This window comes from Eschrichtius robustus, chromosome 3 (assembly GCF_028021215.1).
Source record: "Eschrichtius robustus isolate mEscRob2 chromosome 3, mEscRob2.pri, whole genome shotgun sequence".
NCBI lineage: Eukaryota > Metazoa > Chordata > Mammalia > Artiodactyla > Eschrichtiidae > Eschrichtius > Eschrichtius robustus.
Genome location: NC_090826.1, coordinates 142092704 through 142108755, shown reverse-complemented (window position 1 = coordinate 142108755; position 16052 = coordinate 142092704). Strand labels below are relative to the sequence as shown.

The following is a 16052-nucleotide window of genomic DNA, read 5'->3' as shown; positions in this document are numbered from 1 at the left end:
CCCTTGCTGCTTTTTATATTTTTTCTTTGCATTTAATTTTTGTTAGCTTGATTAATATGTGTCTTGGTGTGGTTTTCCTAGTGTTTATCCTGTATGGGACTCTCTGTGCTTCCTGGACTTGGGTGACTATTTCCTTTCCCTTGTTAGGGAAGTTTTCCACTGTAATCTCTTCAAATATTTTCTCAGACCCTTTTTTTTCTCTTGTTTCTTTGGGACCCCTATAATTAGAATCTTGGTGCATTTAGTGTTGTCCCAGAGGTCTCTGAGATTGTCTTCAATTCTTTTCATTCTTTTTCTTTATTCTGCTCCTTGGCAGATATTTCCACCATTTTGTCTTCCAGCTCACTTTTTCATTCTTCTGCCTCAGTTATTCTGCTATTGATTCTTTCTAGTGTATTTTTCATTTCAGTTATTGTGTTGTTCATCTCTGTTTGTTTTTTCTTTAGTTCTTCTAGATCTTCTAGAAATGTTAAACATTTCTTGTATTTTCTGAATCCGTACCTCCATTGTATTTCTGAGATTCTGGATCATCTTTACTATCATTACTCTGAATTCTTTTTCAGGTAGATTGCCTATTTCCTCTTCATATTTTTGGTTTTGTAGGTTTTTACCTTGCTCCTTCATCTGTGACATATATTTTGCCATCTAATTTTTTTTTCTTTTTTTTTATGAGTGGAATTGTGTTCCTGTCTTACTGGTTGTTTGGCCTGAGGCTTCCAACACTGCAGTTTGTAGGCTATTGGGTAGAGCTGGGTCTTGGTGCTGAGATGAGGACCTCCAGGAGACCTCACTCTGAACAATATTCCCTGGTGTCTGAGGTTCTCTGTTAGTCCAGTGGTTTGGACTTGAAGCTCCCACCTCAGGAACTTCAGCCTGACCCCTGGTTCATGAACCAAGATCCTGCAAGCTGGGCAGGGCGGCCAAAAAAAAAAAGGAGAACAATAACAAAGTAAAAAATAAAATTAGACTAGGAAAGTAACCACTATGTTAGAAAAAATATAAAAATAAAAGTATAGATGAAACGACAACCAGAAGGTAAAACAGAACCACAATAGTAAAAAGGAGGAGGAGAAAAAACAGAAAAAAGGTGGAAAAGGCCTTGGCTGTGGAGGGCGGGGCATAAGCAGGGGTGAGGTTTTGGCAGTGGGTGGGGCCTATGCTTATTAGCCATAGGGCTGGAAAAGGCAGGGGTGGGGTGAGGTAGGGATTAGGCTCAACAGAACAGAAGGGGCCCAGGCATGCCTCCCACCTCTGGTGTCAGAGGGTGGGGGACCCCACCTGGGAGCCCAGCAGGCTTCCTGGGCTCGAGTGGGTGGGACAAATGCCCTCCACTCCTCTCCTGCTCCTCCTGTCCTGGAGGGTTCCTCCCACCTGCCTCTCCTGATCTCTCCCAGCCTCCCTTCTATGCCCCCAGGACCAACCCAGCCCCGAGGGGACCTCTGAGGGTGTAGGACCCGGCTAGAGAGAGCCGGGCAGACTTCCCTGGCCAATTGGGCAGTGGAAATGCTGAGCCCCCTCCCCCCTGATCCGAGCCCCTGAGGGTCCCTCCAGGCGTGGGAACTCCTCCCCCATCTCAGCCACCCATCAGGGGCGCCGGTCCTGTCCAGACTCCAGTTTTCCTCCTCCCTCAGTCCCCCAATGTCCTACCAGTTTGCTTGGGGGTTCTTTCCACCTCATTGGGCGTCGGGGTCTCCCACCAGTGTCCAGCAGGCACGCTAGTTGTGGGGAAACGTGAACTCTGCATCTTCCCACACCACCATCTTGACTCCTCCAAGATTAAGTCCCTCCAGTTTCTTACTTGCCTGACATTCCATTCAAATTAGAGGATAATAAGGCAACAAGTGAGTTGCAGAATATGAAACCTAGCGCTATTAGTATAGTCATAAAGGCATGGTCTGAAATATTGATGACATGGCATTGCATTGACACATCCAACTGCAAAGCCCCAGAGGCAAAGCAAACAAAATGTCTGGAGAGAGGAGGAAATCCATGGTCCCTGAACATTCTCTGGGAAGTTCTGATGGGTCATCTTCTTCCTTTATCCCTCATCCCATGGCCCTAAACTTCCTGCCAGGAATGATTGTCTCCTTTAAGGTAGGATATTTCACCACCTTCACTATCCCTTCTGTGAGTTTTTCTTCAAGCTCAGAGCATGTCACTCCCCATGTTCAAAAGCCTTCAATGATTCCCTACTATCTATACTTTTCATCTTTATGGTTATTCTCAATGTATGTCTATTGTTCTCAAACTTGAGAGAGCAAAAGAATCACCTGGGGAAACTAATTTTAAAAGTAGACTAAGTCCCAATCCCAGACATTTTGACTCAGTAACTCTGGACGAGGACCTAAAAATCTGCATTTTAATAGCCTCTCCCTGGTAATTCCAATGCAAGTGGTCCACAGAATGCCTGTTGACCAAAGAGTGGCATAAAAGCCACATTCCTTGCCTGGCTTTCAGGACCCTTTGAAGTTTGATTCCCACTTGCTTAGCCAACAGTACCCCTCCCTCACCCTCACCCCACCCCTACTAGGCCCCCTACAGCCTAACCCTAGTGGTTAAGACTAAACCAGTTGATAAGCATACTTTAAACTGTGCAATTTCTGAATATTTGCTGGAACTCCTCACACTCCTTGGAAAGACAAAATTACCTCTCTTGTCCCTTTTCCCACGTGCCCTAGTATCTCACAGAGTTGTTCAAAATATAGGTTGCCACGCATTACTAGGTTGTGACCAGCTTTTTATTTAAATTTGTAATTACTAGAATAGAATGTACTAGAAAACATTGTAACATTTGTTTCAGTTAATTATACATAAACATACATATGTATGTATTGTGCCAGGATATAAAATGTATTTCTTACTGTGGGTTGTAGTAAAACACCACCACCAACAGCAACAACATTGAAAGCCACAGCTATAGCACTCACCCAATTTGCCTCTCATTAGAGCCTCCTGTTTCTCCATTATTGTGAACCTTTGGAGAATAATAAAAAAAGCCACTCTTATCCCTCTAGGATCCATCATGGTATTTTGTGCTCAATACATGTTAACTGAATTGATTTGACTGCATGATCACAATCATGACTCTTCTGTGTTTAACTATGTCAGATCAGGAATCCTTTTTTAGGGTGTAGGGTTGGGGCTATTCCTTTCAAAAATTGCTTCTTTGTGAGACAGTGAGCTTTGGAGCATTGCCAGGGGAAGTGCCCCCTCATCTTGGCCAGAGGGAAAGGATAACATTTTCCAAGGCAATGAGGTTGCTTGGTGCAACCTATTTCCCTTGGAAGTTCTGGAGTGTGGTCTGAGGAATGGAGTGGGTGGCTCTCCGGACAGACATGGCCCAGTGGAAGGAAACCCTAAGGGAAGGTGGCTACTTGAGCCTTCTAGGTATGAGCATGTGTTGAACAAGCATTACTCAATAAACAAGCCACTGTGTTGAGTGCTTAAGAGCCCAAGAAGTCTTTGGCATGGGTGACAGACTGAACTACTTGTGGATTGCTTTTCTTAAGCCTGTACAGTGTGTCAAGTGGCAACAGAACAAGCCAAGGTTGTTTGAATGTAAATCATCTTATGCTCTGCTTGCTTCTCACGTGTATGTTAACTGCACATCTCCTTTAGCTGTGCGTTTGGGACCTCTCCTCTACAGCAAAGTCCCCGGCTTTGAAGAATTCCGTACAGAAGAGGAGTAAAGACACAAACTTTCAGAAACAATTTCCAGATCATATCCCTTGAACAGGATGCACAGGGAGCTAGTAGGTCAGTAAGTCCAGCAAAGGGGGATGTTGCCAGGGCAGGCATGCTGGATGTGGGGTGGAGCTGAGCTTCAAGTGAAAAGCTTGGGTAAGTGGAGAGTAAAGAGAGGACACTTTTTCTAAGATAGGGAGACGAAGGAAGGTCTGGCTTATTGAAGCAGAGGATCTGTGACAGCCAAAGCCCATATGGAAATGATCCTAAGGAAGACTGGGGTGTAAAGGGCAAAGGGAAGAGAGGAGGGGCTATAGAATTTATTCAGATATCCAAAAGGTTTTGCTACAAGGCCTTCAATTTATTCTTGACCTCAGAATAAGATTTGGAAACTAGTGAAGTAATATCACTCTTTTGAAAAGCAAAGATGACACACGTTATAATGTTAGAAACTGACAATACTGAATGCTGGTGAGGATGTGGAGCAACAGGAACGCTCATTCATTGCTGGCAGGACTGCAAAATTGTACACCCACTTTGGAAGATAGTTAGGCAGTGTCTTACAAAGTTAAACATACTTTTACCGTATGTTCCAGCAATCACACTCCTTGATATTTACCTGAGTTGAAAATTTATGTCCACTCCAAAACCTGCACATGAATGTTATATCAGCTTTATTCATAATCAGTGAAAACTGGAAGCAACCAAGATGACCTTCCATTAGTGAATGAATAAACAAACTGTGTTACGTCCAGACAATGGACTATTATTCAGCAATAAAAAGAAATGAGTTATCAGGCCAGGAAAAGATATGGAGGAACCTTAAATATGAATTGCTAAGTGAAAGAAGCAAGTCTGAATAGGCTACATAGTGTGTGATTCCAACTATTTGGCATTTTGAAAAAGACAAAACTATAGAGATAGTAAAAAGATCAGTGGTTACCAGTGGTTGGAAGGAGGGAGAGAGATGAATAGGTAGAGAGCACAGTGGATTTTGAGCGTGGAGAAACTATTCTCTATGAAACCAATGTGGACACATGTCATTATGTATTTGTCAAAACCCGCAAAACCATACAACACAAAGAGTGAATCTCAATGTAAACCATGTCCTATAGTTAATAACAATGTGTCAATACAGGCCTATCAAACGTAACAATTATACCCGGCTAATGCAAGATAGTAATAACAGGGGAAATGGGGTGCGTGGGGGGGGGGGAGGTCGGAAGATGGGGGGACTGAATACATAGAACTCTATGTACTATCTGCTTAATTATTCTGTAAATCTAAAACTGTGCTAAAAAAAATAAAGTTTATTAATTACTTTTTTAAAAAAACTTTAAGAGATTTCACATCGAAAGAAAAAAAAGAGGCAAATGTGGTGAGAATTAAAATTTTTAAGAGAGCCAGCAGGGTGATCCTGGAAGCTTGCTTGTAAACTACACAGCCAGTTTTGCTACCCAAGCCCCTGTTCCCTTACAGAATCCCTCACCTACACAGTAAATCCACGCCACCTTCCCTCAGCTGTAGTAGCTCAGGACCTGCTGGATTTGTACAACGAACCGCCTTAGAAGAAAGACAGAACCAAAATCTTCATCACTTCTTAGTTTGCTAAATTGTCTCATGAAAATGAAATTGGGCTTGTCTGGTAAATTTGAAAAAGCAACATCATGACTTTTTTTCAGCAGAAAAAAAAGGCTTTTCTCTGGCCGAACTTTTCTCAACCAACTGTAATGTTGGTTTTCTGGTCTGATTGTTAATTCTCCCTAATTATGTAGAAGGCCCTTTAAATTTGTTTTGGTGATTTTCCTCTTCTGAGTAACTCCATGAGGCAGTCAGCCCACCTTTCATATTATAAGAAGGCTTCTTCTTTTTTCTTTTTAGAAAATGACTCCTTCACTTCGGAATAATTTCTGCTTGTGATCATAATGGTTAATTCCAATCAGTTGCTCTATTGGCTTTGAGTGAGGTGCTTGTTTTAAATCTCTCTAAGCTAGTCCAGCACTGGACCTTTAAACCTGGATTAATCCCCTTGACTTCTAAATCCTTTTGCTTTGGGGGCTGAAATCTGGTTCCATAACCTTTTGAATCACCAATGTTTGCTTTGAAAGTTGGCACTTTCTATTTAAATGGCAAGAAAGATGGGAAATAAGCCTTACAGAGCTGAACGTATTGATTTCAATGATCACCTCTAATCCACACCTTTCCTCTTTATAATGTGAGGTTTTCTTCTCTTAATTAGAAAGAGCCAGAGATTATCTACACAAAACTGGAAGGTTTATTGTCATTGGTGGGATTGTGTCTCCTGTCCACGACTCCTATGGAAAACAGGTGGGTTCCTCCTTTGCTCCTCTCCTCCCTAAACCCCTTCCTGACCCGATGGTTCCTCTGATGTAAAACTGCTCCGCTGCCATCTCTGCCATCTACGATTCCTGGAAACGCAAAACACCCATTAGCAGGTGTCCTGCTTCCCATCTCTGGACCACAGTCAGACCTGAGTGAATGGGGGTTGGGCAGCAGCTGGGAGGAACAGCTGCCTGCAACCGGGCCCAGTCAGGACTCATCCATGCCGTGTGACTCAGCACGGATGCCAAACTGGGGGCTGGTAATGGGCTGGGCAATCTTTCCTGGGATTTTAGGAGAAAAAGGCCTATGCCTCCTATAATCTGATTTAAAATTCATTTCCCTGCCCCTCCCTCCCTCCCTGCCACACATCCAAGAAAATCTAGAAGCTCTCCCAGACCTCAATCTCCTCCCCCAGATACAACTTGGTGGGCTCTGGGGAGGTGACCCAGCCAGATGGAGCCAGGAAACAAGGCAACACTCACCACGTTAAGTCTCCTCTCTGTGCTGGGTACACACTGGCTTCTTCGTCAGTGGAGGCTCACCTCTGACTCTGATGGGGGAGGAAAGTATACTGCACACACCCTCCATTCTTCCTCTCCCGCCCACCCTGCCACTGTACGCTTGTGTGTAGCAGGGGGACATGTGGAGGGGTCACACCTGCATTCTCTGTCGGCACTGAAAAATGCTGCGCTTTTATAATGGGCTGGCTTGGGATGGAGCCTTAGGGAGTCTGTGGGGACCAGAGTGAGCCTCCCAACGACTGCTCTGTTGCTTCCCAGGGCCTCGTGTCGAGCCGGCACCGTCTCATCATGTGTCAGCTGGCCGTCCAGAATTCCGACTGGATCAGGTAGGGCTGCCCTGATGATGCCAGAGGTGGGTGGCTCAGGGACACCCTGGGAAAGGGCGGAAAAAAGGAAGAGTCCCCACAGGAGTGGGGAGGCCAGGGGAGAGATTAACCCCATGCAGGAGATAATTACGTAAACATTCTGGGCTGGCCTGATGACTTTATTTTTTAACCAAGCTATACAGCCTGGGAAACTAAAGAGGGAGCTTTTGGTGTTTCATCTGCTCTGGCACGTTTGGATTCAGGAGTATGCTCGGAGCTTCCACAAACATCACTGGGGTTGGGGTGAGGCAGGGCCAGAGAATCCGAGATGCCTCTCACTCACTTCCATGAGCTGTCACCACCTTTCAGGGAAGGTCCCCCGGCTTTGGCTATTTTCCATTCCTGTTCAGGCTTCCTAGGGCCCCGCGATGACAGTGGGACAGAGGGGCGGGATGGAGTGGGGGGGGGGCAGGTCCAAGCGCTCACGGCCTTTCTCGCAGACGGTCCCTGCGCAGTCCTAAGATGGCAGACACCGTTATCCACTGTGCTTGCAGTGTAATTAAAGCAAACCTCCACGATTTATGCTAATTATGCCCCCCAAAGCTCCTACAGTTATAATTTGCATGAGAAGATGACTTTTTAAAAAAAAATAACGATACACCATTTGTATTGTGGTTTCCCCCAGTGGAAAAATAAGCAGCACCTAGAGGTTTCCAGGAAAGGAGAGAAATGAAGGGCCGCTGACCTCAGAATGAGGGATGCAGAGTTAGCGGAGAAGAGATGGGGCGGGTGGAAATGGGAGCAGTGAAGAAAAGCGACAATAATAATTAAATAGTGATCCGTGCCATTTGTGCGCAGTGATTTGTGTGAGAAGTGCATGCCCTTTACAGACTTTCTCACCGCCCCCCACCCCCGCCCCGAGACGGAGGTGAGGTTGGGAGACAGCTCAGGAGAAGTCAAGGAGTTTGAGAGGGAACAGCACATCTGTGGTCAAGTCAGGGTAGAGACGTAGCCTCTTAGCGCGGCACCTCATGATCTCAGGGGAAAATGGGGTCCAGTGGGGGAAATACTGAACAGGAGACTGTTACTGCTTGTATGTGATTAGGAGATTCTGAAATAGCTCCCTCATTCATTCAACAAATATTCGCTGAGCACTTCCTGCCTGCCCTGCACTGCTCCGGGCACTGGGAAAATCAGAGTTCCGCGAACTGAGGTCACCAGAGAGGCTTGGAGCTAGCTCGAGAGATGGGGCGTGGGTGCGCAGAGTCCCTGGACATGGGGGAGCCTGTTTAGCTAGGTCAGGTGTCTGCCCATCTCAGGGAGGAGGGTGGTCAGGGATCTGGGGGCTCAGGGCAAGCTGGGTCGCTCGGCGTTTTCAGTTCACGAGATCTCATCTCTGGGAACCTCAGGTGTGCTGTGAGGTGGGGCTAGGGAGGGAATGCTCAACTGCTAAGGACGTGTTTCAGGAACGTCCCAATTTAGCAGCTCATTAAGTTGGTAATTAAGCCCGAGCGCTGCATCCGTCAGGGGTTGGATCCCTGCTCACTTCACATGCCGTGAGCAGCAGGGGTTGGCCGGTCTGCGGGGCTGTGCCTTCCGGCCTGGCTGCCGTGCCCACCTGCATGCCCACAGGGCACCCTGTTTCACAGGGAGTCAGACGTGGGCAGATTCCCCAGTTCGGGTAACTGCAGTCGCCACTTGATGGGGGCCTGGCTCATTTCATTCTTATCACAGTCCTATAAGGTCCAGAGGAGAATTCCCATTTTGCAGGTAAGACTAAGAGCAAGACACTATACTAAGCACTTTGCATAGAAAACTCATTGACCCCTTCTAATAACCCCGCAAGAGAGTTATTATTGTTATTCCCATTTTACAGATGGGAAAGTGAGCACCAAAAAAATCACATAACTTTCCCAAAGCCCCACAGTTGGGAAGGTCTGGTGCTGATATTAAACCTGGCCAGACCAATACCAGCAACTGTTCATGTAAGCCTGTGTCAAACTCCTCTCATTTTACAGTGGGGAAACTGAGGCTCAGGAAGGTGTTTCAAGCCCATGTTTTACCTGATTCGAGGTCTAAGTACATGGTATGACCAGGTCTGCTAAGCTTTTTGAGCCATGTCATTGGAAGGAACCAATAAGCAAAGAGTGTGAGAATGGAAACTAAGGGAAACATCTTTCCTATTGTCAGGGTGGACCCGTGGGAGTGCTATCAGGACACCTGGCAGACAACCTGCAGCGTCCTCGAACACCATCGGGACCTCATGAAGGTAAGCTGGGCCAGACTCAGGGTTGGGTGGACCTCGGAAGCCGGGCAGGCCAGGGAAAGGATGCTGCCGGCCTACTGACCTGGTTGTTTCCTGCTTCTCCGCCAGCGGTGGGGGAGACCAGGCTCCGAGCAGCAGCAAGGAGGGCAGTGAATTAGGGACCCAGAGCAGCACCAGAGGCTGCTTCCTGCCTTGTCCCCCTCCTCGATATGACTTGGGGCAGTTTTCATCTTCTGGCAGTAAGTTCAAGGTGGGATTCAGGAGACCACAGCTGGAAAGCTTCGGAAAGTGAGGAGAGAAGGGGAAGCGAGCAAAGAAAGGAGGAGAGAGGGGCGCTGGGCGGAGTTACAAGCAGCCGGGTCCTCCTGCTACACCTCCTGGAGACCCATTGGTCCTCTTACCCCAGCGTAGGCTGCCGTGACTGCCGTACTTCATACCCACAGGCGGCGTACTGTCATGCACACTCATTCCTCCTCACGGGAGTTCACGGGCAGACGGTGTTCTCATCTCTGTTTTATTTGTGGGTAAAAGGAAGCACAGAGAGGTGAACCAGGGTATCTGCGGACACACAGTGACTGCCTAGTCCACACAGATGGCTGCCCAGGGTTTGTGGCCGTGCGCAGTGACGAGGACCTGTTTGCTAGGTAAGCACAGGTTCCTCACCCGCCAGCAGCACCAGTCAGCGTGTGCAGAAAACGCCCTTCACAGATCAATAGCAACCCATCGACTCCCACCGTGCAGGGGGTGAAAAGCGGTGCCATCAATAGCAAGAAGCCTGACCCACCGAGATGAGACGCAATCCATCCTCCTTGCCTCCGCTGACCCAGATGCACAGCCCTCCCCAGCCCCAAACAAGGATCAGAATGACATCGTCCTGACACAGGGGGCGCCTCCATCGCATCTGTGTTTGCTGTCAGAGGGGCCTTTCAGAATCTTCTCCTTGGGGAGCTGTCAGCAGCCCCAATCCCCCCCACTCTCCACCTGCTTTATTTGAACAGATGTGGACTTCTGGGGCTCCAGACCATCCAGGAAGCCAAGAGCAAGAGAAGTGGAGAGGACGAGTTGGCTGTTGCTTCATCTAATAAGCTTTTCCCCCATGGAATTGAAGAAAACCCATCTCCTCTCTTTCTGCTTTCAGAACCCTTCACACACATCCCGAGTCTTTCCTGGTCCCTTTGGAAGGACTCTGACGTAGGGTGGCCCTGACTTGCTCCTCTGGGCTTGTCTCAACAACGGCAGTAATAAAAGACATCCCATCTTACTGTATAAGGATGTATACGTCAGGAGAGGCTAAGATTCGCAGGCATCCTTTGAATCTCAGTGGCTTCATGCTGGGGGCCTGTGATCCTTCTGGTCACCCAGGAGCCTCAGGCTGCGTGACGGAAGGGAGGAATCAGGGACCCTGCAGGCACGCCGGAGCCCTGGCTCTACCAGCCAGAAAGCCTGGCTGCTCTTTTGCTGTCTAAATGTCTGGGCTTCCCGAGCCCTCACTCTGTTACTCAGGCCCAGAAGCACGAGTCTGGGCCTGAGATGCTTGGCCAAGGACCCCCAGCTTGTTGCAGTGATGGTCACAGGTCAGCAAAGAATGCCAGTCACGATGGCCCCCTGCCTTGGAGCGGGAGCTTGGAGCTGCTTGTAACTCCCAGTCTCCCCGGTCCCAGCATCTGGCCTGGAGAGTGGACCTGTTGGAGAGATAGACACGGGGCTTAATAGGTGATGCAAGGCTTTGCGAACGTTGGAGCCTGTGGAGGGCAGAGCGGGGCAGGTGGCCAGCACCTTTCTTCTCCAGCATAGAACAAGTCGAATGGGACTAATGATGCATGCAGCAAGAAGAAGAAAATCCTCAGCTACCAGACCGGTTATTTAATGAGAATGTGGCGTTTTCTTTTCTGGATGTGAAAGCATAATAAAAAGGAGGCAAACTGTCCCTTCCACTCCACCAGCCGCAGCCGCACAGAGAATCCCACAAAGCAGGCTAAGAAGATCCTGTGGTCCCCAACCTCAGCTGGCTCCCAGATGCGGCTGCTTGCTGTCGTGACCATCGCCTGTCAGGAACATTACAGAAGTGACAGGTCACCCCACAAGACAAACGCCTGCCCTTCCAGGGCTCGGAAGTTCTCACGTTCTGCTCTGCCTGCACGGTGGTGTGTGGAAGATGCCTTTGGAGGGTCACCCCAATCCTGGGACTTGGTGTCCTCTGGCAGCAGGACTCAATAATCCAGAAAGGATGGTGGGCCAGGGATTGAGGGGAAGCTGGCTTTCAGGGAAGGGACCTTGAATAAGCAACAGCCCTATGAAGCTAAACAGATTGAAAATTCAGCCTTTGTTTCTCTGTTGCCCAATAGCTCCACTCCCCGCGGGCAAGGGGGGTTGCTTCTGGGTCAGCTGTGAAGAATGCTGCGTTATCAGCTCTGTGTTTTCTGTAGCACTAGAGAGAAGCAGCAGGCCAGATAACACAGGACAATGGATAATACACATAGAATTTCCGTTTGGCTCTGGAATGTGTATTCACACTCTGAGCAGGCGCAAGAGTTCCCAGAACCCCGCCCCTCTTCCTGCAGCACAAACACATCCTGCTCTGCCTGGCACTGCTCCCCAGCTTGGCCCTGTCATTGGCATCTCTGGCCTGGAGAGGCGGCAGGTGGTGATAGCGCCTGGTGTTTGCACGACCTTTCCCAAGCTTGCACAGCCCTTTTGCAGACATGACCTCATTTGAGCCCCATGAAGCAGGCAGGGAGGGCAGGCATGCATGTTCCACAGAAGGTCACAACATGTACAAAGTTCCTGCCAAGTGCCAGATGCTCTAAAGGCGCTCTGTGTATGCTCGCTCGTGTAATCCTGCCGCAGCCCAGAAAGGTGGCTCTTTTGCCTCTCTATGTTAGGCTCTTGAGCTGAGGTTCAAGGGCAGGTAACTATCCAAGGTCACACAGCCAGAAGGGGGCAGAGCTCAAACTTGAACCCAGGTCTGTGAAACAACACAGCCCACGCATTTCCCATCGAGCTATCTCACCTCCTGCTAGCCTAGTGTGGTCACAGGGTGTGGCTGGGTCTAGAACCCACCTCCAGCCCTCTTTCTCAGTTCCAGGACACCTCACCATGATGGACAAGCAGATGAGCATTTGGAAATAACTGGGAAATGCTTTCATAAGTCTCTTGGGCTAACGACACTGACTCTGCCCTTCTTCCTTCCCCCAGCGGGTGACTGGCTGCATCCTCTCCAATGTCAGCACACCCTCCATGACGCCTGTGATTGGACAGCCCCAGAATGAGACCTCCCAGCCCATTTACCAGAACAGCAATGTGCCCACCAAGCCCACTGCAGGTAGGGGAACATTGGTGTAGAGCAGTGGCTCTCAAACTTCAGAATCGCCTGCAGGGCTTGTTAAAATCCAGATCGCTAAGCGCTGCCCCAGAATTTGATTCAGTGGGTCTGGAAGAAGGAAGAGAATTTGCATTTTTAAAAAGTCAGTGCTGATGCTCTGGTCCAGGGACCATACTTTGAGAACTCTTAATGTAGGGCATCAGAGAGAAATAGTCACAATGATAGAGACAGGAACAGAGACAGAGAGAGACAGGGGTGATGGTGTGCATTTTAATATAAATATGATTGCCTTAAGTGGGTATTAAAGACAAAAGGGAGCATTTTTCTCTGCCTTTTCTAAGGAGGTTGAGGATCTTGCCAAGGTCACACAGTAAGGAAGTAGCAGGGCCAGGAGTTAAACCCAGACAGTCTGCAGCCAGAGTCCCACACTCTTAGCCATCCCTTCACTGACAAAGAGCAGGGGTCCCCCAACATTTACTCAGCACCTAGTATTATATGCTTGCACGGTGCTCAGTGCTTTACACGGGTTCTCATTTAATGTGGTAATTCTGTGATATAGATATTATATTCCCATTTACAAAGAGAAAACTGAGCTTCAGAGAAGGTGAGTGATTTGCCTAAGGTCACACAGCTCAAAAGTAGAAGAGCCAGAATTCATATTCAGGACTGTCTGATTCCAAGGTCCATGTTCTTCCTAATATTTTCTTCCAGGCCAACTGCAAGAGACAGATCCTGGTATTACTTTTCAAGCCTAGAGACCATAATCTATTTGGTTATCAGTCTATCATAAATAGGGTAATTCACAAGGATGAGCCAGAATTTCATAGTTTGCATATAGCTACGTCTGGGGGCTCAGAAAACTTCTCTGGATTAGAGCTCAGAAAGATCACTGAAAACCAGATCCCTCTCAGCCAAAGTAGGATGTCTGATTATTCTAAACACCATCCGAAAGGGAAGGAAGGCCTTTGCCCAGCAGTAATTACTCCAAATGAGTTCTTTGCCACAGGCCGAGTCTCCGTGGATTTGGGTGTTACTGTTTAGTGTTGGGGGTGGCTGAGGAAATGCACATGATATTAAAAAAACAAAAAATGCAAACAGGGCACAGGCCCTTTAAATGTAGACTATGATCCAATTTATGTTACGTAGACATATCTGCATTAATACACATAATAAAAATGGAAGAAAATTAAAAATATACGCATACTTTAGTGGTGGTTATCTCTAGCAGTGGAATTATGGGTGCTTTCTATTTTCCTTTTTATATATATTCCTCTTCCATATTTCCCAATTTTTCAACAGTGTAATAACACGACCAGAAAATAGATTCCCATCTAGGGCTCAGAATGCTTGTGCCTTGGACTGGGAATGAGAAGGGGGAATTTGGGCTGTCATATTTCTGTTCTTTCTTTCCACCCTCCTACTGCCTCCATGACCCAACCCCTGCCCCTCCAGGGCAGCCCCACTGTTTACAGTGGCCCAAATGTGGGACTGACGCGAGTGTGAGTTGTGAGTGGTTCTCTCCGTCTGTCCCTGTCTGTCTTGCTGTCTCTCCCATAGCCAAGATCCTGGGAAAGGTGGGAGAAAGCCTAAGCCGGATCTGCTGTGTCCGCCCACCGGTGGAGCGCTTCACCTTTGTGGGTAAGGGAGCAAGGACCTTCTTTACCAATCCCGCCTCTTTTCTTTCCCTCCTCCCTTTGTTCATTCACCAGACAAGCCCCAGCACCTGCTGTGGGATGAGTATTTATAGAGCAAAAATTGGGAGAGAAGAGAGGATGTCACCAGGCCTGCAGGGCCAAGGTGTGATGGGAGCCCAGAGGCGCGATCATCCTGGCTCAGGGATCCTGGAGACCTTCCCCACTCCTCTCCCCTCCTTGGGCTGTTCTGGTCCTTCCCTCTATAGGATGTGTCCACCCGCCTGAGAGTTCTCGGAGGCCCAGCATCCTCCCTCAGGTCCTCCCAGCTCTGGCAGTGTCAGTACTCCTGCTGAGAGGCTAAGAACACACAAGCCCTTTCCTTAATTTTCTCCATTATTTGGCTGCTCCCCTAAGGACTCAGCATAGATGAGACTAGCTGCCTCTGGGGCTCTTTCTCCTACAAACCCCAAATTCGACTCTGCAGAAGAGCTGAAGGTCTAGCCCCCATTCCTTTGACTCTTTGGGGCTGACTTCTGCCATTTCTCAGATTTCCAACCTTGAATAGGAACTAAGAGGGATGGTTGAGGAGGCAGGGGGCCAGGGTGGCATCTCCATGGTGCTCTGCACACCGTGTGCCCCATGTGGGCGTGCACACTCAGAGCACATGGTAAAGCCTCAGTCTTTCACATCTTTCCCGGCCTCTCCATCCTGCCACGTGAAAACTCTCAGTGTACTCAGTTTTGCTTGTTCTTTGAACCAGAACGCTGAACAAGAGAGGGCCGCCTCCGTGTGACGCTACAAGCTGTCACCCTAGGTTCAAGGAAGTTGCTCCTGTGGCCAGCCTCCCCTAAATACAGAAGGAAACAAAAGGCGCTCAGCATGAGCACGAGTGTGTCCGTCATTGGCAACCCAGCCGGGCTGTCCAGTTCTCAAAGTCCCAGAACAGTGAATCCTGCCTCTGGAGCCTGAGGAGTTGCTCCCTCTCCATTTACGCTACTCAGATGTCCCTACTCCCACCCAATCACCCCACCCCGGGTCCTCCCTCTCAGTACAGAACGCGCATCAGGTACCCGGAAGTTGGTTCCCTGATGCTTCTGCATTTCCTCTTTCCTCCCTAGATGAGAATGCCAATCTGGGCACAGTGATGCGGTACGAGGAGATTGGTGAGTGGGGCTGGGCAAGTGGGAACATTTGGGGCCACCTGCCTCCACCATGGGCAAAGTGGGGGAGGGGAGAGCCTTGCAAACCCTGGGTGGTGTTTGCAGCAGGGTCTGCTCTTAGAGGGATAATTGATTGTTCCCAAGCTAAGATCATATTCTTAGTCATCTCTACCTTTAACATCTCCATACTAGATTCAGGCAGGTTCCCAGGAGGTAGGACGGGATCAGTTGGCAATTTTCCCTTCAGAGCCTCTTCTCCCTCATTCAAAAGTCATGGAAGTTGAATTCATTGCCAGCCAGAGAGACCCTTCTCTTGCCCACAGCACTGTGCCTGCGGCAGGAGAGCTCCCCTACCTTCCTCACCAGAGGATTCCGGCGTTTGGAGGATGAGGAGGAGAGACGGGGCAGAAAGCCACATCTATGACCTCCCCCGCAGCCTTGAGTAGAGAGACGAAGGCCCCGACTGTGTGTGAGGGCAGTGAAGGCCCCGGGCCAGAGCAGGTGGAGGGTGGTTACACGGAGCTGTCAGGATGGGAAGGAGCTAACCCCCCACAGAAGTGAGCTGAGTCCTGGGCAACCCTAGGAAACAAACCAGGAAACAGATCTTTCCAAGGTTCCAGAATAAGTTAGAGACACAAGTATCTGAAGCCGGGTAAAGGGCAGACAGCCAGACAGCAAGAGTGGACCTGGAGCTGATGCAAGTACCAGGTGACAGGGAGGGTCAGTGACAGCTGGAATGCTTGAAATTCTAGGATGAGGGGCAGCCTGGTGTCCAGCTGACATGCTTAATCTTCAACTCGAGCTACAGAGATGCTCC

At 48.8% G+C, this 16052-nt stretch overlaps 1 protein-coding gene across 2 annotated transcripts in view; it reads left to right on the top strand.

Moving 5' to 3' along the window:
* The window catches only part of NMNAT2 (nicotinamide nucleotide adenylyltransferase 2), a 205031-nt gene that overhangs the window by 162346 nt on the left and 26633 nt on the right, over positions 1 to 16052 (top strand). The window contains exons 5-10 of one of the 2 annotated variants that reach the window (XM_068541384.1): positions 5924 to 6012; positions 6807 to 6874; positions 9044 to 9122; positions 12315 to 12441; positions 13999 to 14079; positions 15194 to 15238. In XM_068541384.1, the coding sequence (XP_068397485.1) occupies positions 5924 to 6012; positions 6807 to 6874; positions 9044 to 9122; positions 12315 to 12441; positions 13999 to 14079; positions 15194 to 15238 (489 nt within the window). The remainder of the gene's footprint in view (positions 1 to 5923; positions 6013 to 6806; positions 6875 to 9043; positions 9123 to 12314; positions 12442 to 13998; positions 14080 to 15193; positions 15239 to 16052) is intronic. The other variant, XM_068541385.1, reaches the window with a different exon arrangement.